This window comes from Pelophylax lessonae, assembly GCF_965119305.1.
Source record: "Pelophylax lessonae genome assembly, chromosome: 7".
Classification (NCBI taxonomy): Eukaryota; Metazoa; Chordata; class Amphibia; order Anura; family Ranidae; genus Pelophylax; species Pelophylax lessonae.
In genome coordinates this window covers 41,589,792-41,611,945 of record NC_138774.1, presented here as the reverse complement: position 1 = coordinate 41,611,945, position 22,154 = coordinate 41,589,792, and the positions used below count along the sequence as shown (strand labels likewise).

Below are 22,154 nucleotides of genomic sequence, written 5' to 3'. Positions count from 1 at the left end.
GGATCGGATCGGATAGCAGCGGGTGTCAGCAGAGATGTCTCCGCTGACACCCGCTGCCCCATAGAGGTGAATGGAGCATCCAATCAGGTCCGCCTGAAAAACTGACAGGCGGATCGGATCGCCCATGTGAAAGGGGCTTAATTCATACACACACTGGCTGCCCATGGGGTTTTTCTGTGGAACCATTTATAACCAGCATTTCAGAATCACATGTCCACCACTCCTCTGTTTCAGGGTCAGTTCACATCATGAATCTCACAGGAAGGTTCTTGCGTCCCTGTACAATTCACATACAATCCAGGTGCAGTGCGATTTCAGATCATTTATTTGAATGGACTTTAAATCACACCAGACTGCACCAAAAGTAGTGCATGCACAGCAACTGGATCGCACGGTACTATTGTCCCATGCAATCTGGTGCAGTCAAATGCTGTGTATGTGACACCTCCATTTGGGGTGTCATTAGCATTGCACTGACACCCACTGCAGATTGCAAGTGCAGTGCTTTTATAACGCAGTGAGGGAAGTGCACACGATATGAAGGTTTCCCGCACTGCATTCTAGTGTAAACCAACACTTAAATCATACTGCAATAATGAAGTGGTTAAAAAAACTGGGCCATTTGTATTGTCCATATGAAGTTCTGTTCTCTATGCCACTAGAGTCCCCCTTTATATATGACAGCTATATTCCTTGTAGCAATGGTATCAGTGTGACATTGGTGGAAGATGCTTCTGAGATATTTCAGAATTCATTGGAAGTGCATTCTACCCGCACATTACCTCCTTCTGACCCGAGTCTGACCTGTTTCAAGTGCATAGACTTGTATGGAATGCAAAACCCACTTGAAGCAAACAAAAGCCCTTCTACACAGACCCTAGAACAGTGATGGAGAAACTTGGCACCCCAGATGTCTTGGGACTACATTTCCCATGATACTCAACTAAGAGTACATGAGCATGATGGGAAATGTAGTTCCAAAACATCTGATGTGCCAAGGTTCACCATCACTGCTCTAGAAGGTTAGCTTAACCACTTCAATACCAGGCACTTTCACCCCCTTCCTGCCCAGGCCAATTTTAAGCTTTTAGCACTGTTGCATTTTGAATGACAATTGCGTGGTCATGCAACACTGTACCTAAACCAAATTTATGTCATAGTTTCCCCACAAATAGAGCTTTTTTATGGTATTTGATCACCGCAAGGTTTTTTCTTTTTTGCTAAACAAATAAAAAAAGGAAGGTTTAAAAAAAAAAGTTTTTTTGTGTTAAAAACATTTTGTAAATAAATATGTTTTTTCTTGCACTGACAAGCACTGATGAGGCCACACTGACAGACACTGATGATGAGGCACTAATATGCAGCACTGAAATGCAGCACTGATGGGTACTGATATGTAGCACTGGTAGGCGGCACTGATGGGCACTGGTGGGAAGCACTGATAGATGGCAATGATGGGCACTGGTGGGTGGCACTGACAAGATGGCAATGATGGGCTTCAGTGATAAGGAAGGCACTGACAGGCTCCCTGAGCACTGATTGGCAACCCTGGTGGCCATAGGTGGGCATCCCTGGTGGCATCCCCCAAGGGTCTGCACTAGTAATCAATGCTCTGATTACTAGCACAGACCCCCCCCCCCCCCATCAGGAGAGCCGCCGATCAGCTCTCCTCTACTCGCGCCTGTCAGGTGCGAACTGAAGAAAGCCGATCAATGGCACTTCCTATTTACTATGTGACCAGCTGTGATTGGACTACGTCATAGGCTCTTTACCGGGATCGGAGATGCGGTGTGTCAGAGTGACACACCGCACCACCTATCGCCGCTCTGCGCGCCCCCCCCAGGGGCGCGCAGAGTAGCCTATCCTGCTGGACGTCATATGAAGCCCAGTCAGGATAGAGCAACCACTTTGTTTGGGGCATAGGCGGATAAAGTGGGTGCCGCTGTTCGAGGTTGGAAGGGGTCAGGAAGGCTGTACAGGGCCGCATGATCTCTACAGCAGTCCTGGTTGCCTCCTTCTAATGTCCTCAACACTTTCACCCAGTGGCACCAGAGTAGATCCTCAGATGACAGTCCCTCAGTAACTCTCAGCAAAGCAGGCATCCAGCTAGCCCAACTGAGGCCTTGATAACCTGCAGGCACATGAAAGAATGGCCTAGGAGGCTAAGAACCACCCCCCCCCCCCCCCCCCTGTGATATCCTCCTCAGGGAAAAGACCAGGCTGCTCTCAGGCTCAGAGTATTTATACAGATTCCCAGTCCCCATCTGGGCACCTCTCCCCAGGGATTGGCCAGGGCTGAATATTCAGCTGCTAATTAAACTCTTCCTGGCCACTTACAGAACAATTTAGGACAACCTGTGGGAAGCAGTCATTCCTGCAGCCACTGAAACACAGAACAGACCAGAACAATCAACACAGCCACACTGATTACAGTGAGCCACAGCTAAATCTGCTTAATGATGAAATGAAGCTCCACTGGATACAGTGAGTCAGAACTAAATTTACCGAACCCAGCATCTATCTAGGAGGGGGTTACACAGAGTTAATGCTGTAAGTTATCTTCTGGGAGTCCCCATTGACATCCGTGTGTTCCACCAACATACACAGAAATGCACGTTTCTATGCACATTCTGGGAATGCTTGAAAAACGCATTATATAGACGCATTGTACTTGTGGTGCCATTAATTGTTATTGGCTCCCCACACATGGCCAGCAAATGTTTGTTTTCTCATTTGACAAAATACATGTCAAACATGCTAAAGTGCATTGTAGAAAAGTACCGAGCTCTGCACCAGAGTAAGCTGAAGGAACTTCTTTGGTGCGCTTGTCAAACATCGGGAAACCTCTTCAAGTTATAGGGCCGCCCTATGCAGTCACACAAAAAAACACAAAAACCCATGCAGTTCACCGAGGTGTGAGGGGGGCCAAAGGGTTGGTTTGACCGGCTACTCTGCCCTTAAGATCAGAAATTCTGAACTAAACAGTATCCGTGGAGACAACCATCCAGTACAGGAGGAGAAAGATTTTCCCTGTCGTAGTGCCAGAGACCGTGGATCCTTGACTCATTTCACCATAAGCTCTTTAGCAGAGATCTTGTGTGAAACTGTGCAAACAGACCGCAGGGTGAGGGTGAACACCATCAGGCCCAGCACGCGCATGCTAGTGCTAAACAGAAGCTGAATTGCCTCCTGCAATGTCTGGAGTTTTTCTCAAGAAAAAAATACTCTGGCTGAGTCCAGAGTCAGACTGAGATAAGCCATTTTTTGAGGGCCGAATCAAAGCAGACTTCTGCATGTTCAGGATCCCACCGAACTCCCTCAGAGTTCACAGAGCAATCTCTAGTAATCCATCAGAGCAGTCGGAGACCCCGCTCACAGAAGATCATCCAGGTACTCTAGTACTGCGATCCCCTGCTGACTCAAAAAATGCCCCGAAAATGAAAAAAAAAAAAAAAAACTCCCTCCTCTGCTCCCACCTCCTGGGCCCCTCTGTTGATATGATGGGGCCCAAGGAAATGTAATTTAAGTGATGGTAAGCAAGTAGGAGTGAGGGCATGGTCTAGTAAAATACATTTTTTTTTTTAGGCAGAAATGAACAGTAAAGCTGCCCTGGGCCCCCCTGTTTAGCTGATGAGGCCTGGGCCCAGTACAACAGCACAGTACTGCCTTATCAACGGTCCTGGAGGACAACCAATTTTCCAAGGACATCAGTGAGCAGCACAGACTGGTGAGAGAGATCCTAGAGACTGTGTGTTGCTGCCATCCTTCTTATACTAGAGTCAGTGTGTTTAAAGGGGACAAACAGATTGATTTACTAAAGCCAACTAGACTGTGCACTTTGCAAAGTGCGATTGCTAAATAGCTTAGTAAATGAGGAGAAGCTTCACTTTGCAAAGAATACCCAATCATGTGCAAGGAAAAATAAAAAAAACAGCATTTTTGCTTGCACATGATTGGATGATGGAAGTCAGCAGAGCTTCTGCTCAAAGCTCTGGACCAACTGCACTTTGCAAAGTGCACAGTCTATTTGCCTTTAGTAAATCAACCCCATTGTGTCTGATGTCCTGAAGAGCTCAGTCTATTTAACCACTTTACCACCGGAGGATTTTGCTGTCTTCCGTCCAGGCCACTTTTTGCGATTCGGCGCTGTGCGACTTTAACTGACAATTGCAAGGTCGTGCGACGCCGTACCCAAACGAAATTTACGTCCTTTTTTTCCCCACAAACAGAGCTTTCTTTTGGTGGTATTTGATCACCTGTGCGATTTTTACTTTTTGCGCTATAAACAAAAAAAGAGCGTTTATTTTGAAAAAATAACAATATTTTTAACATTTTTTTATATGAAATTCCCCCCCAAAAAAATGTAAAAACCAATTTTTTTAAAAATTTTTGGCCAATTTGTTTTCTGCTACCCATGTTTGGTAAAAAAAGATGACAATAAGCGTATTTTGATTGGTTTGCGCAAAAGTTATTGCGTTTACTAACAAAGGGAAAGATTTCTGTCATTTTTGGTGTTTTTTTTTTTAACGCGTAATGCGATTTTTTTTTGCGGGACTGCGACATTGCGGCGGACAGATCGGACCCTTGACTGACATTTTTGACACTTTTGGGGGTACCAGTGACATTACTGCAGTAATCAGTGCTATATATATGCACTGTTACTGTAAAAATGACACTGGCAGGGAAGGGGTTAATTTTATTGGAGAGGGAGGGGTTAATGTATGCCTGGTGCTTACTGACGTGTGTGGGGGGAGGGGACTGAGAGAGTCATGGACAGATCGGATGTCCAGCTATGCTGAACACTGCGATCTGTCACTCCCTGTCACTATGGAGATCCGCCCGCTTGTGTTTACACAGGCGGGCGGATCTCCACACTCGATCCCCGACGATCGGGGGAAGAGCGGCGGCGATCGCCGCTGCTCCTCCCCTGGCCCGACTCCCGCTGTGACTGAGAACAGCGGGAGCGCGCCTCCGGCGGCGCGCAAGCGCCTCCGGCGGCGCGCAAGCGCCGCCCAGAAGGGGGAGTGTCTGACGACGTAGTACTACGTCGTCAGACGATAACGAGCCAGTCTGCCGCAGTAATATTACTGTGGGCGGTGGTAAAGTGGTTAATTCTCAGTGAAAGGACTTTGCTAGGATGTCCAAGGAGGAAGATTAATCTCCTCAAAGTGTTATTATGAAGCTCAGTCCACCAACAGCTTGTGTAAGGACTTGGCTCACAGTTCTGAAGAGAAAGTTCAGTGTCCTCAAATTATTACTAAGGACAATCTTACCATTACACACCGACCATCCAAGTTCTCATTTAGGCCTCATACACACTGGACATTTCTTCAGTTGTTTTTGGTGTCAGACGTTTTTCCTATAGCCAGTAATCTCCCCAGCATGTTATCCTATGTGCCCAGCTGTTCTACAGTACAGTTTACCTCAGGATACAATTTACCTCAGAGAGCTCATTCTACTTCACAGCCAAGGGCAAAGTGAAGCAGCGGCCTAGCAGTAGCCGGCATTATTCAGCATTACTCAGCATTATTCAGCGTTATTCAGCATTATTCAGCATTATTCAAGTCATCCCAGCCAATTGTACATAGTTCTATTAGGTTGGAGTATCCCACTCATTCCCTTCTCCTATCCAAGTTCTAAATAAAATAACACACAAAAAACCAAAGATACCGGACTGTTTCCTGGCTGAGCCAAAATCCCTCTGAAAATGTTGAACTGTCTTATTGTTGCTAATGGTAACCCAGGGGAACCCACATTCAGCAGCTCCTAAGGGAGTAGTGCTACACATACTAGCACATTATGCCATTGTCCTGCAGGGTTTTTTTTTTTTTTTTTACACAGCTCAGACATCCCAACCTGCAAAAACTCATTTCAGGGAGGTGGCACTCCGCGCCACCGCACCCCACCCCCACGCCCCCCCCTTCCCAATTTAACACAACCAGAGGATAATGAAATTTACACACACTAATGCACATACCCTTTCTACTTATTTTGCAGACTGTGCTGGGCTCCGTGGTGCTGGTCTCTGTGGTGCCGGGCTCTGTGGTATGCCGGGCTCTGTGGTGCTGGGCTCTGTGGTATGCCGGGCTCTGTGGTATGCCAGGCTCTGTGGTATGCTGGGCTCTGTGGTATGCCGGGCTCTGTGGTATGCCAGGCTCTGTGCTGCTGGGCTCTGTGGTATGCTGGGCTCTGTGGTATGCCGGGCTCTGTGGTGCCGGTCTCTGTGGTATGCTAGGCTCTGTGGTATGCTGGTCTCTGTGGTGCCAGTCTCTGTGGTATGCTAGGCTCTGTGGTATGCTGGTCTCTGTGGTGCCAGTCTCTGTGGTATGCTGGGCTCTGTGGTGCTGGTCTCTGTGGTATGCTGGGCTCTGTGGTGCCAGTCTCTGTGGTATGCTGGGCTCTGTGGTATGCTGGGCTCTGTGGTATGCTGGGCTCTGTGGTATGCTGGGCTCTGTGGTGTGCTGTGCTCTGTGGATATCCCGGCAGGGCTGAGGGCGGCAGTGTCAAAGCTCAGCTGTCAAGACCGAGAATGGAGCCGCTATTTCCTCTGTAGTACCGGCTCACAGGCGGAGTGATATCAGGTGCACTCTGCCTGTAAAAGGAGGAGTCATACAGAGGAAGCACACGGCTGCAGCAGAGCTGCGTGCTTCCTCTGTATGGCTCCTCCTCCCACAGGCGGAGTGCACCTGATATCACTCCGCCTGTGAGCCGGTACTACAGAGGAAACAGTGGCTCCGTGCTCAGTCATCATGACAGCTGAGCTCGCCTGACACTGCAGTCCTCAGCCCTGCCGGGATATCGCCCTGCGCTCACGGGTGTCCGTGAGTGCAGGGCAAAATGCGGGAGACTCCCACAATTTGGGTGGAGACTTGAGATGTCTGCACAGCTGCATTTTTTCTTCCGAAAATAAGAGCAGTAGCAACTACATACAGATTTTATTAATGGGCCACCCTTTTTGTGACAGGTGGAAATGCATGAGAATTCCCACACAAAACTGCACGCTACGCGCCATGTGAATGGAGCCTTAAAGGAAAATCTTCATGTTTGACTTCAGAGAACCTTTGCAAAAGACAACAGTAAATACTAATAATAATAATGGAGTTTTGGGAAATATTCTGTGCGCTCGCCTTTAAGGTGACTAAAATCTGGCCAAAGCCTAAATCCTAAATTTTGGCAGAAATGAGGATTCATTCACCTGCTGGGCTGGTCATGACCCCGGCTCCGTGATACCAGGATGAGACCGCCCAGATTCTGCCATCCACTAAAATTCCATGGAATTGTATTGGCAACAGTAATGCCACACCCCCTCGTTATATAAAAAACCCAACAGGAACAAATTCTAATTTGATATTCTGGTTTTGTGCTGGGAACAGCACTTTCCTAAAGACTTCTTTGAGAAATATGCTCTAATTTCCTATCATTATGAGAAAACATTGTACCTAGTGTGAGACATGGCGGTATAGAACTTCTTCCTACTGAGCTTTTTAATAAAGGAAGAATATTATTTTGCATGTTAATGTGCAGCATTCCTGTTATTAGTACAATTCATTGCTTCATTGGAGACAAACCTCGCCAGCACCTGAGATGTGAATGTGGAATGTGGAGCTCTGATCTCACCCGGAGCAGCATGTAAAATATTGGACAATAAAATTTCATCTTCTTTTCTTTGGAGTGAATTCCCAATATCATTTTTTGGAGAAACCACTAATGAATTGGGGACACTCTAGGCTACTGGTGGATTGTTCAAAGGAATATATGGAGAATGCTAGGAAAAAGGGGGGAAATAAACTTCAGCCCCCCCCCCCTTTTCCTCATGGGATTGTGGAGGTGGCAAAAATGGGGGGGAAAAAATGGGACTTTAAATGAGGCATTTAAGTAGAAGGAAAGGGGAAAATGTATTGTATAATGGATGAATATATACAGAATACATGTAATTATAGACAATTACAGAATTTGTAAAAAAACAACATGATACACAATATACAGTTTATATTGAAAACATAAGTACATAAAAATAGGATATCACGTAGGATCTCTAGACATAATAATGTCAATATAAAAACTGTTTGTTTGTCAATTCATTGATAACTAGATAAAAATAAATAGGATAAAGCATCTGAGTTATTTGTAGGCTCGACGCGTTTCTTGGACCTCCGTCCATTCATCAGGAGCATTGGGTACAGGAAAAGTGTCTAAAAAAGGGGAGAATAAATTTATGGATTGTTGCACCAGAACATCAAAAGGGTAAAATATACCAAAAAATATGTACAAAAACCTTTACCTCAAATGTCTCAAAAAACCTATTTGGACACGAGATATAGCCTCGGATGGAAGGGGAAAGTGAAAACATCGGAGGCATGCTTTTTTTTTCACTTTTCACTTTCCCCTTCCATCCGAGGCTATATCTCGTGTCCAAATAGGTTTTTTGAGACATTTGAGGTAAAGGTTTTTGTACATATTTTTTGGTATTTTTTACCCTTTTTTATGTTCTGGTGCAACAATGCATAAATTTATTCTCCCCTTTTTTAGACACTTTTCCTGTACCCAATGCTCCTGATGAATGGACGGAGGTCCAAGAAACGCGTCGAGCCTACAAATAACTCAGATGCTTTATCCTATTCATTTTTATCTAGTTATCAATGAATTGACAAACAAACAGTTTTTATATTGACATTATTATGTCTAGAGATCCTATGTGATATCCTATTTTTATGTACTTATGTTTTCAATATAAACTGTATATTGTGTATCATGTTGTTTTTTTACAAATTCTGTAATTGTCTATAATTACATGTATTCTGTATATATTCATCCATTATACAATACATTTTCCCCTTTCCTTCTACTTAAATGCCTCATTTAAAGTCCCATTTTTTTCCCCCCATTTTTCTCGATATATATTAGGGATGGAGGCTTTTTAAGTATGCAACATGTGGCAGACCATAATCTCTCTCTTTCTGTGGAGGCGGCAGTTTCAAGCTGCCAGGTAAAGTTTATGAGGTAATTGTTTTCTGATTGGTCAGTGAAGTCAGGTGGTTTAGGAATATGCCAGAGTTTAGGAAAAAGGGTCACCTGACCAGTGGAAAATTCTGGAACACAGGGATTTGTCTATAAAAAGGCACTTTTGGTGCAATTTTTGGTCAGTCAAGAAAAGGAATTCCCTGGACAACTCCCCGCCCCCCCCATCCCTTGTCGCAGCTTGTTTTGTGGTGGGACCCCCCCCCCCCCCTTTTCAATAGAATTAAGAATGATATTCATTTTTTAAAGTGTAAAGATGGTAGGCTCGAGCCCTAGTGGTTGGGCCATGTTGTGAAGTTTCAATATTTTGAGATGAATTATTCAATAATATGTTTAAATGGTTTAATTATAATTTTGTTTTAAACCAATAATAAAGCCGCGGCCGTGATTTATCCAATTAAGGAGTAAGTGAGTTTTATTTATTAGATAAGTAGCTTGTCTCCTACAATACCCATATATGGAGAATATATGGAGAAGGCATTCCTTAGAAAGGAGCTAGGAAGTGACAACAGATCACCGACTTCCACAAGAGGAGTAGAGGAGATGGGAAAGCTCCCCAATGGGGTCACAGACAGCAATAAAATCTGCAGGGGATAAAATATTTTCTCAATCCACCCAAAACAAATAAAAAAAGTAAAAGAAGAAAGAGTATTTGCAATTACTTGAGACAGGGAAGCACAGAAAGCAAAAAATGATTTACACTGACCTGACTGACCCGGCGCAGCGACCTGACGCTTCCTTCAGGGCCTCCCTCGGTTCTAAGCTGAGCCGCGCTGCCGGCCGGAGAAGAGGGAGGTGGCCGGTGGGCGGAGTCAATTAAACTAGGCATGGAGGAGGAATTTGAAATCCTCCTCCGCTCTGAACGTTGGGACTCGGAGCCTGGGCCCGCACTCTCCTGCTGTCATGTGACAACGCTGATGTGACATCACTGATTGCTAGAAGCCAAGCAGCAGGCCATACTAGCAACCAGTGTGTCTGCGGCACGCAGGCCAGGCAGTAGAGCCAGGCTGAGGCCCAGCACAGAGTGAAGGAGGATCATGGATTTGGGGCTAATAATTATTTACACCGAACACGAGAGTCGGGGCTTTTTGGGGGCCCACTCGGGGCTATAGCCCGGGTCAGCCCCCCCCCCCCCCCAATGCACACACAGGCAGTTATCAGCATTTTTTGGCAGAGGCATTTTCTGGCTGGAAAAAAACAGAACTAGTGGGATTTAGGAGGAGTTTTTTAGCTGTAAAAACGCTCTAACTCTGATAAAAGCTTAAAAACGCTGAAAAATGCGCCTATTCTGGGTATAGTTTTGCTAAAAAAGCTGAAAAACACTTCTGCAAAAATGCTGCAAAACTCATTCTACAGCTTTCTACTGCTGACGCTAATGGCGTTTTTATAACATCCAGTGTGCATGAGTCCTAAAGCATCAAAAAGCACATCCCTGGACTGGTTAAGGCCTCATGCACACTGGACGATTTAACAGCGAATGTTTTTGGTGTCAGACATTTCTTCCTGCAGCCAGGAATCTCCCCCCATGTTCTCCTATGTCTCCATGCACACACAGCCTCTTATCAGCAGTTTTTGGCAGGGGGGGTTTTCTGGCTGGAAAAAATCCCAGAATTAGTGGGATCTGAGAGGAGATTTCAGATGTAAAAACGCTCTAACTCTGATAGAAGCTTAACCACTTCTAGACTGGAAGGTTCCCCCCCCCCCCTTAATGACCAGACCATTGTTTGCAATATGGCACTGTTTAACTGACAATTGCGCGGTCGTACGATGCTGTACCCAAATAAAATTGATGTTCTTTTTTTCCCCACAAATATATTTTTATTTTGGCGGTATTTGATCACCTCTGCGATTTTTATTTCTTGCACTATAAACAAATATTAGCGACAATTATTTAATTCAATATTTTTTACGTTCTGCTATAAAAAAAAATCTAAAAAATCTAATTTTTTCATCATTTTAGGCCAATGTGTATTCTGCAACATATTTTTGGTAAAAAAGTAAAAAATCCAAGTGTATATTGAGCAGTTTGAACAAAAGTTATCGTGTCTACAACTAGGGGAAAGATTTATGTCATTTTTGTTTATTTATTTATTTTTATCAGTAATTGCGGCGATCAGCAATTTTTTTTAGCGGAACTGCGACATTGCGGCAGACAGATCAGACCCCTAACTGATATTGTTGACACTTTTTGGAGGACCAGTGACATTTCTACAGTAATCAGTGCTAAAAATATGCACTGTTACTGTAATAATGACACTAGCAGGGAAGGGGTTAACATCAGGGGCAATCAATGGGTTTACTGTGTCCCTATAGGGTGATTTCTAACTGTGTGGGGGATGGGCTTGCTGAATGAACACAGAGATCATTACTGACAGAACAGTGGACCGCCATTCTGCCGATCTCCATGGGGATCGATTGCGGATGCCCGGTGGCCATCGCGGGCGCCAGACCCACTGATTGGCTTCCCATGTAGCCAATCGGCACGTGCGCCCCCACTAGCGGTCCCTCGAAACGACGTACAGGTACATAGTTTAGCAGAACAGAGCCAGCCTGCCGCAGTAACAGTATGGTGGCTGGTGGGCAAGTGGTTAAAAAATAACAAAAAATGCTGCAATGCATGTGATTGGCTATTCTTTGTAAAGTATTGCTTTACTTCATTCACAAAACTTTGGAGCAACTTCACTTGCAAAGTGCACAGTCTATTGGCCTTTAGTAAATCATCCTCATAGTACGTCTCCTCTGCAATAAAAATAAACGCTTCCTGCTCACAATTTTAACATTTTTGCCTGAAATGAGACTTTAAAATGAATAGTTCTGAATTAGTTGGGGAAAATGTTAAAAAATAGTTGTAAAGTCCCACCCCCTTTATCTTTAAGCCCCACCCCTTAATATATAACAATGTAAGGATAGAAGGTGGGGGGACAATTTGGGGCCTCTGAGATGCATTGAGATACTAAAAAATGTGTTAAACCCCAAATCTGGGAAATGTGAAAATTCTCCTTTGCAGAAGGGCTGCCCATGCAGTGGAAGGGGTAACGGCTGGTTTAGGTCTAGGGGCAGAGAAAAGCAGATTTCCTTCCTCAATCCTCCACATTACTAGACTGGTTCCTGCAGCACCTTCTCCCCCGCGCTCCAGCAGTCTAAGGCTCTGATGGTATGAAGACCGATGAAGGGTCCATAGCCCTACATCAGAGGGACACTCCACCTCCAGGACAGAGGGAGCAGAGGTGGACAGCCCCCCATCTTCCAGGGGAGCGGAGGATGGGTAAAGTGCTTTTATCTCCCCAATAATAACTGAGCAGGTAACCCTTGTAGTGCGGGTGCAGCCCTACTGCAAGGGACCGGGTTCACAATTCAGGACCAAACCACAAAGACAGTTCTTGTCTGTGAATTCTGAATCATTTTACAAATCTCTCATCTGCTGTGAAGGATTCGCACCTCCCAACTTTCTGAGATGGGAATGAGGGACACCTATTAGCAAGGCATAGGACACACCCCCTGCCACGCCCCCTTAAAGCAGAATCTTACAAAAAAATATTTGTTAATCTGGGGGTGTCGTTAACTTTGTATTGACACCCCCAGCGATTTGCATATGGCAGTGTGACCTGCCTGCGAGTTGAGTGCGATGCGGGAACCCGCAGTGGATTCACAGGTTTCCCGCATCGTATATGTGTGATCCGGGACTTAATGTCCAGGCCAATTTTTGCCATTCGGCACTGATTATTTTAACTGACAATTGACAAATAAAATTGATGTCCTTTTTTTCCCCACAAATAGAGTTTTCTTCTGTTGGGATTTGATCACCTCTGAAATTTTTAAGTTTTGCGACAGTGGGAGTATATATCTACACATGTTGTTTTTTATAATGTGTTTGTCATGTAATTTTATTACTTTTTTGATTTAATAAATATGTTGTTTTTATGAAATAATTGTATCATAGTTGTGATCCTCCCTTTCCTACTGTCCTATCAAAGCCCTATCTTTTTCCTCCTTCTGGTGTATTTTTGCCTCCTACTAAATACCTGGGGATATCTTTACTGCCCTGGCATTTTAAGGGCCTCAATAAATGAGTCTGTCAGTACATCAGGATTGATCAATTTTCAAATATTTATCCGATAGATTGTAGACACTATCCCATCTTTCAGAACAAACCAATTAATATCTACGTATTGGGATTTTTTTTTTTACTAAAAACATGTAGCAGAATACATTTTGGCCTAAATGTATGAAGAAATTTGATTTTATTGGATATGTTATGTTGACAGTTTTGCCCAGCACTCTGTGTATTATGTAGTCCTGTGCCCAATGCTTTGTGTATTATGCAGTCCTGTGCCCAGCACTCTGTGTATTATGCAGTCCTGTGCCCAGCGCTCTGTGTATTATGTACTCCTGTGCCCAGCGTTCTGTGTAATATGTAGTCCTGTGACCAGTGCTCTGTGTATTATGCAGTCCTGTGCCCAGCGCTTTGTGTATTATGTAGTCCTGTGCCCAGCGCTCTGTGTATTATGTAGTCCTGTGCTCAGTTCTCTGTGAATTATGTAGTCCTGTGCCCAGCGCTCTGTGTATTATGTAGTCCTGTGCCCAGCGTTCTGTGTAATATGTAGTCCTGTGACCAGTGCTCTGTGTATTATGCAGTCCTGTGCCCAGCGCTTTGTGTATTATGTAGTCCTGTGCCCAGCACTCTGTGTATTATGTAGTCCTGTGCTCAGCGTTCTGTGTAATATGTAGTCCTGTGACCAGTGCTCTGTGTATTATGCAGTCCTGTGCCCAGCGCTTTGTGTATTATGTAGTCCTGTGCCCAGCGCTCTGTGTCTTATGTAGTCCTGTGCTCAGTTATCTGTGAATTATGTAGTCCTGTGCCCAGCGCTCTGTGTATTATGCAGTCCTGTGCCCAGCACTCTGTGTATTATGCAGTCCTGTGCCCAGTGCTCTGTGTATTATGTAGTCCTGTGCCCAGCGCTCTGTGTATTATGCAGTCCTGTGCCCAGCGCTCTGTGTATTATGTAGTCCTGTGCCCAGCGCTCTGTGTATTATGCAGTCCTGTGCCCAGCGCTCTGTGTATTATGTAGTCCTGTGCCCAGCGCTCTGTGTATTATGCAGTCCTGTGCCCAGCACTCTGTATTATGTAGTCCTGTGCCCAGTGCTTTGTGTATTATGCAGTCCTGTGCCCAGCGCTTTGTGTATTATGTAGTCCTATGCCCAGCGCTTTGTGTATTATGCAGTCCTGTGCCCAGCGCTCGGTGTATTATGCAGTCCTGTGCCCAGCGCTCTGTGTATTATGTAGTCCTGTGCCCAGCGTTCTGTGTAATATGTAGTCCTGTGCCCAGTGCTCTGTGTATTATGTAGTCCTGTGCCCAGCGCTCTGTGTATTATGTAGTCCCGTGCCCAGCGCTCTGTGTATTATGCAGTCCTGTACCCAGCGCTCTGTGTATTATGTAGTCCTGTGCCCAGCGCTCTGTGTATTATGCAGTCCTGTGCCCAGCACTCTGTGTATTATGTAGTCCTGTGCCCAGCACTCTGTGTATTATGTAGTCCTGTACCCAGCGCTCTGTGTATTATGCAGTCCCGTGCCCAGCGCTCTGTGTATTATGCAGTCCTGTACCCAGCGCTCTGTGTATTATGTAGTCCTGTGCCCAGCGCTCTGTGTATTATGCAGTCCTGTGCCCAGCACTCTGTGTATTATGTAGTCCTGTGCCCAGCACTCTGTGTATTATGTAGTCCTGTGCCCAGTGCTCTGTGTATTATGCAGTCCTGTGCCCAGCGCTCTGTGTATTATGTAGTCCTGTGTCATTTGCCAAAAAAAAAAAAAATGTCCCGGATTTCTTTTTAAAAATCTGGTCACCTCACACTACCACCCTCCCTTCCCCCTTCCCCCTTCCCCCGCGGGAGATGGACAGGAAGGCATCGATTGGTGGCCTCACCTTTGGAGGTCGATGACGAGGTGGTGCTGGATTCGGGGTGGGTGCTTAACTGCTTACTGACCACCCACCACATATATACTGCGGCAGGCTGGCTCGGCTGTGCGAATCACCGTACCTGTATGACGATTCGCAGGAGTCATCCTGAGGGCCCGCCCCCATTATCCAGTGGGGAAGCGGATTCACAGGGGCCGGCGACCGTGATTGCTCCCCATGGAGAGAGAACGGCGGTCTGATGTTGTAAACACAGCAGATCGTTGTTCTCTCTGGAATCAATGCAGAGCTCCTGTGTTCCTCCTATTTAGGATCACAGGTCCCTGTGTTGATTCCACAAGCCCATCCCCCTCACAGTTAGAAAACACCTCTAGGCTCATACTTAACCCTTTGATCACCCTTGGGTTAACTCCTTCCCTGCCAGTGTCATTATTACAGTAACAGTGAATATGTATAGCACTGATTACTGTAGTAATGTCACTGGCACCCCCAAAAGTGTCAGAAATGTCAGTTAGGGGTCTGATCTGTCCGCCACAATGTCGCAGTCCCGCTAAAAATTGCAGATCGCCGCCATTACTAGTAAAAAATCTTTCCTCTAGTTTGTAGACGCGATAACTTTTGTGCAAACCAATCAAAATACGCTTACTGGGATTTATTTTGCAAACAATATGTAGCAGAAAACAAATTGGCCTAAGGGTCCTTTCACACGGCCGCTCCGTGTGTCCGCAAATCATCCCATCCGTTTGCGGATGATTTGCGGACATAATGTAAGTGAATGGCACTGCGGGTGTCAGCGGAATACCATCCGCTGACACCCGATTTTCCTCCTGTCAGTTCTGTTCCATTTTTACGAATGGAACAGAACCCTATTTTTCCTTCCGTGTAAAAAACGGAAAGGAAGGAAAATCGGATGTCAGCGGTGTCATCCGCTGACATCTGCAGTGCCATAGACTTACATTATGTCCGCATATCATCCGCAAACGGATGGGATGATATGTGGGCACACGGAGCGGATGACAGAAATGTCATCCGATCCGTGGGAAAAAAAAAAAAAAAGTCCCGCAGCGGACCTTTCACACGGAGCGGCCGTGTGAAAGGAGCCTAAAACTAGGAAAAATTTTATTTATATATAAATATTTACATTTTTTTTGGGAATGTCATATAGCAGAAAGTGAAAAAAAATAAATAATATATATATATATATATATATATATATATATATATATATATATATTTTTTTTTTTTTTTTTTTTCTTTTTTTTTTTTTCAGAATTGTCGCTCTTTTTTTGTTTAAAGCGCAAAAGATAAAAATCACACAGGTGATGAAATACCACCAAAAAACCTCTATTTGTGGGAGAAAAAGGACATCAATTTTATTTGGGTACAGCGTCGCACAACCGCGCAATTGTCCGTTAAAATAACGCAGTGCCGAATCGCAAAAAATGGCCTGGTCATTAAGGGGGTAAAATCTTCCGGTCTAGAAGTGGTTAAGGGGTCCATGGCATCGGGTGAGGAGACACCCGATTGGGCGTGTGGGTGAAACTCTTTAGTAGCAGTCGGTGGTGGAAGATTTCCTATACTGTGATTATTGTGTGTGAGATTTACCTTCACTTGTGGCACAAGAACTGGATTGGTGGTTTTTTTTGGACACTGAGCCCCTTTCACATGGGCGGTGCGCCCGGCGGAGTCCGTTCTGCTCAGCGGGGGATCGAACCGCCAATCACCACTGAGCAGGCGGATGACAGCAGAGACGGAGCTGTCAGATCCCCGCTGTCCTCTATGGGAGATCGGATGAGAGTGGACTGCCTGTCTGCCTGTACTCATCCGATCCGATCCGCCAGACGGATGGAAAATAGGGTTTCCATCCGTCTGGATTTCACCCCAGGATCGGATCGGAGAGCAGTGGGTGTCAGCAAAGATGTCTCCGCTGATATCCGCTGCCCCATAGGGATACATGGAGGATCCGATCAGGTCTTCCTGAAAAACTGACAGGCGGATCGGATCGCCCGTGTGAAAGGGACCTTACAATCTGATTGGATGATGTATGGGACTGATCTCATGGGTTTTTTTCTTAAATTACAACCTAGATGGATGATGGATGCTGGGATCGTTTTCACATTTTGTACTTTTTTCTGCACATGATTTATGATGAGTGTAAATGTATGAGCTTTGTATAAATGCAGATTTGATCCCACATCTGATAATTGTATTAGGAAGATCTTCACTATTAGTCGGTATTCTGTACATACATTGTAATCAGACTTCATGTAGACGGGACGGATGAAAACCTCTCCTGAACGCTGGAAGATGACAGCTAGTAACCGACGGTTATAAACGTCTAACTAGATGTTTGTTGTGTAATTATAATGTTGTACCAACATCCCTGATAATGATACAAAAACAACAAAGGGTTATGTGAAAGCCCTGGTGTGAGGGTCTAACACAAACACCGTGTCTTGGATAAGGAAAAAAGAATAGAATGGAAAGATGAAGCTAGAAGGGGGAAAAAACGGGAGATCTGGGAGTGAAATTGTCACATGCCAGAAGAGAAACTTCACATTTTTCTTGCTTTCCCTCTGCTTTTCCTTTCCCTTCTTTCTCTTCTGGCATGTGACAATTTCACTCCCAGATCTCCCGTTTTTTCCCCCTTCTAGCTTCATCTTTCCATTCTATTCTTTTTTTCCTTATCCAAGACACGGTGGTTATAAACGTCTGTTTTTTGCTGTGTTTGCGTTTTAGAAGCGTTTTCACATTATAAAATGGTCAGAAATGTTTCCCCATTGAGAACGCCTATAAACAGAACACTATCAATGCGAGTTACCGCGTTTAGCCACGTTTGCACGCTGTTACAAGCATTTGGCATTTTTAAATGCCAATAAACTTCCGTCTTGAACGCAATTTTTTGCTTTAAAAAAAAAAAATCCCACCAAACTCCACTGCCTGTAAACGTCTCGGTGTACATGGAGAGATAACATGGAGGAGAGTTCAGGGGCTGCTGAGAAAAACGCCCAACTCTCCCTAAGGCTCCATGTACACGGGACGTTGTTAAAAGTCCCTTTGAATGCTGAAATTTTTAGGACGTTTGAAACGTCCGTTCGGTCGCGTTTGTACCCGCGTTTAGCGGGCGTTTAGCGGCGTTTGCGGGCGTTTGCGTTTAGAAGCGTTCCTAGAGGTCAAAAAAATTATTCCCCTTTAAAATGGAAAAACACGAACGCTAAACGCGGGTCATCGCGTTCAGACGCGTTCGGACGCATTTGTGCGTTTGAAACGCCGGGAAACACACGTTCGAACGCAAATAATTGCGTTCTAAAAAAAGTCCCTGAACGCAACTGCCTGCAAATGACTGTAAACGACCCTGTGTACATGGACAGATAAGATAAAATGTAGGTGGGTTCAGGGGCTTCTTAAAAAAACGCCCAACTGCTCCTAAACGACCATTTCCAGCGTCCCGTGTACATGGACCCTAAATGTCCAATCATCAGCAGCCGTGTCCATGAGGCCTAAAGCCGGACACACACTATACAACTTTTCTTGTTAGATTTCCTTTAGATTTACCTTTAACCCCTTCCTGACCGCCCACCGCCTTTTTACTACGGCAGTGCGGCCTCCCTGCTCAAACTGACGTAGACCTTTGTCTGCCACGCACCTGCAGCTAGGGGGCGGGAGCACGTCGCGAACAGCGGGGAAGCCGATGCACGGGTCAGGCGGCTCCGATATCCGCCTGACACCCGCGATCGTTCCCTGCTGAGAGAGAAAAATGATCGGCTGTTGTAAACACAGCTGACCGTTTTTCTCCCTGAAATGATCACAGAGCGCCTGTGATCCTTCTATATAGGAACACATGTCTCTATGGTCATTTCACAAGCCACGCCCCCCCACAGTTAGAATCACTCCCCTAGGCTCACATTTAACCCCTTGATTACCCACAATGTTAACCCCTTCCCTGCCAGTGTCATTATTGCAGTAACAGTGCATATTTTTAGCACTGATTACTGTAGTAATGTCACTGGTTCCCCCAAAAGTGTCAAAAATGTCAGTTAGGGGTCCGATCTGTCTGCCACAATGTCGCAGTCCCACTAAAAATCGCAGATCGCCGACATTACTAGTAAAAAAAAAAAAAAAAAACAATAAAAATGATATCAATTTTTCCCATAGTTAGTAGACGCAATAGTTTTTGTGCAAACCAATCAAAATATGCTGTGCGATTTTTTTTTTTTTTTTACCAGAAATATGGAGCAGAAAACAAATTGGCCTAAAATGTTAAAAAATTTGGATTTTTACATTTTTTTTTGGGAATGTTATATAGCAGAATGTGAAAAATATTGTTTTTTTTTTTTTAGAATTGTCGCTATTTTTTTTTGTTTATAGCACAAAAAATAAAAATCGCACAGGTGATCAAATACTACCAAAAGAAAGTTCTATTTGTGGGAAAGAATGGACGTAAATTTTATTCAGGTACAGCGTCGCACGACCGCGCAATTGTCTGTTAAAATAACGCAGTGCCGAATCGCAAAATCTGGCCTGGTCATTAAGGGGCAAATCATTCCAGTACAGAAGTGGTTAAGTATGCAGTATAAGGGGCGGGGCCTGATTGCATAGAAATGTAAAGTGTTTCGGTATTTCCTCATATTTTATGGTTTTGGTAAATCTGAAGGTAATTGTATAGTGTGTATCCAGATTTAGTCACACATGTATATGTATATGATGGGCTGTGAGGAATTAAAGCGGTATTAACCACTTCATCCCCGGAGGGTTTTACCCCCCTTAATGAACAGGCCATTTTTTGCGATTCGGCACTGCGTTACTTTAACTGACAATTGTGCGGTCGTGCGACGCTGTATCCAAATGAAATGGATGTCTTTTTTTCCCCACAAATAGAGTTTTCTTTTGGTGGTATTTGATCACCTCTGTATTTTTTTTTTGTTTTTTACGCTATAAACAAAAAAAAGAGCAACAATTTTGAAAAAAAAAAAAAAACCCAATATTTTTTACTTTATGCTATAAAACAGCCAATAAGAAATATAAAAAAAAAAATGTACCAAATCCTAATCAGCGTATATTGATTGGTTTGCACTAACGTTATCGCATCTACAAACTAGGGGATATTTTTATGGAATTTCTATTTAGTTATTTTTTTTTGCTAGTAATGGCGGCAATTAGCGATTTTTAGCAGCATTGCGACATTGCGGAGGGCAAATTGGACACCTAACTGACATTTTTGACACTTTTTTGGGGACCAGTGACACTAATACAATGATCAGTGCTAAAAATATGCACAGTCACTATAATAATGACACTGGCAGGGAAGGGGTTAACATCAGGGGCAATCAAAGGGTTAAATGTGTCCCTAGGGAGTGCTTTCTAACTGTGTGGGGGATGGGCTCACTAGATGAACACAGAGATCCGTGTTCCTGCTTAGCAGAAACAGGAGATCTCCATCTTCCTCTCTGACAGAATGATGGGCGGGTCCCGGCGGACAGGATGTCCCGCTGATTGGCTCCTGCTGTGTCCAATCACAGTAAGAGCAGTCGCCATGGCGCACGTCCACCCCAGACCCTGTGCACAAAATCATGTACAGGTCGGTGATTTCATGCAGGAGGGCCGCCCTGCCGCAGTATATCTGCATGGGGCGGTCCATAAGAGGTTAAACTCCAAAGCAAACATTTATTATATTGCAGTTTATCAATTCTTAGATGTGACGGCCGCATTCCTTTTCTTTTTAGGTTTTCTTTCCCTTATTTTCACCGGTGATTCAGCCAGTCAGGCTCGGCTCACACCTCTGCATGTTGCTTTTTCAGCATTTCTGTTGTGCTTTTTGCTGTGCTTTCCACGTTTTACCGCAATTTTGCCACAAATTTACAGCGATTTGTGTTTTTTTGGAAAAATTTGTTGTTGGGCAGATTTAAAAACCCAAAATGCAAATCGCCACAAAATCGCGGTATAAAAGCAATACTTACGTTTTGGATGCGGATCCATTGAAGTCTTTTACATGGAAAACTCTGCATTTTGCAGGAAAAAAGTCCCCGACCCTTTAGAAAAACGCAGAGACACATAAAATGCATTGATGTGAGTGTGAGCCATAGGAACCCATGAGAAAAAATGAAATGCATTCCTGCAAAAAGCATGAAAAAACGCATTGAATGGAGCTCAGGCCATTGGCTGATTCATAAGAGGTCACCATTGACAGTCTCCTTGCTGCTATCCCAGGTTTCCTTGAAATTGGGAAGGACTTACAAGGGCCCTTAGGAAGACTGACTTCACCAGAGTTCCTGTGTGACCCTGTACCTTCTCCATTGGCTGAGCAATAGAAACAGCTTTGTTACTTTTTACCTTGTGTCTTTTTAGACCACAATCATTGCTATTGAGTTCAATGGAGGAATCGTCATTGGATCCGACGTAAGAGTATCCGCTGGGTGAGTGTGTCTATGGTTCAGTGTCAGTATTTTTGTGCACTCCATTCTTGTCCTATATTTGATAAGGTCTAATAATCTCTTTGCCATCTCTCTCCAGGGAAGCTGTGGTAAATCGAATCTTTAATAAGCTGGCACCTCTCCATGATAAAATCTACTGTGCCCTCTCTGGTTCCGCAGCTAATTGTCAAGCTGTGGCTGATATGGTGAATTACTATTTGGTAAAAAGAGACATTCCCCTATTGGTGGGACTTTATAGGCACTCGATTATAACATATACACAAATTGAATTTCAAAAAATATTTATTGGAAAATTTAATACAAAAAGTAAAAAAATTGGCAAGCTGTGTAATACATCACATTAACAGATGGATAGTGACCACATGGCCCCAGGGTAAATACCTGACGCGTTTTGGAGTGTCAGTAATTACTCCTTCTTCAGGGGTGCCCTTGGAAAGTGGTCTGCAAATAATTAATTCAATGAAAGATCATTTTACAATGATGACATCATATGATATTATCAAAAACATTTCTAAGAAACATATAATGACAAACTTACATGTTCCACTGTGGTGATTTCGAACAATTAGCCTGCCCACAAATATTAAAAACAAGTAATCAGCGTGCTTCAGCCGAACATCAGGGATGCCATTTGAGAATAATAGAAAAAAGGTTCTGAGGTTGGACAAAGTCTAAGATGTACAATTTCGGTATTGTGTGCTGACCAGCCTCAATGTGGGCTGGGTGGGGACAGCTGGAACCCAAGAAAATGGCAGTCCTGCTGAGCAGAAATCAAACAATCAGGTAATTATGT

The 22,154-nt window shown here is 44.4% G+C and overlaps 1 protein-coding gene across 1 annotated transcript in view; it reads left to right on the top strand.

Annotated features, from left to right (window-relative positions):
* Positions 1–2,754: 2,754 nt before the first annotated feature.
* Positions 2,755–22,154, top strand: part of LOC309559757 (proteasome subunit beta type-9-like) — a gene marked incomplete at its 5' end in the record, with an annotated part of 46,360 nt that continues 26,960 nt past the window's right edge. The window contains 4 exons of the mRNA XM_082263193.1: positions 2,755–2,819; positions 2,986–3,124; positions 21,276–21,343; positions 21,441–21,562. Coding sequence (XP_082119319.1) covers positions 2,755–2,819; positions 2,986–3,124; positions 21,276–21,343; positions 21,441–21,562 — 394 coding nt within the window. The remainder of the gene's footprint in view (positions 2,820–2,985; positions 3,125–21,275; positions 21,344–21,440; positions 21,563–22,154) is intronic.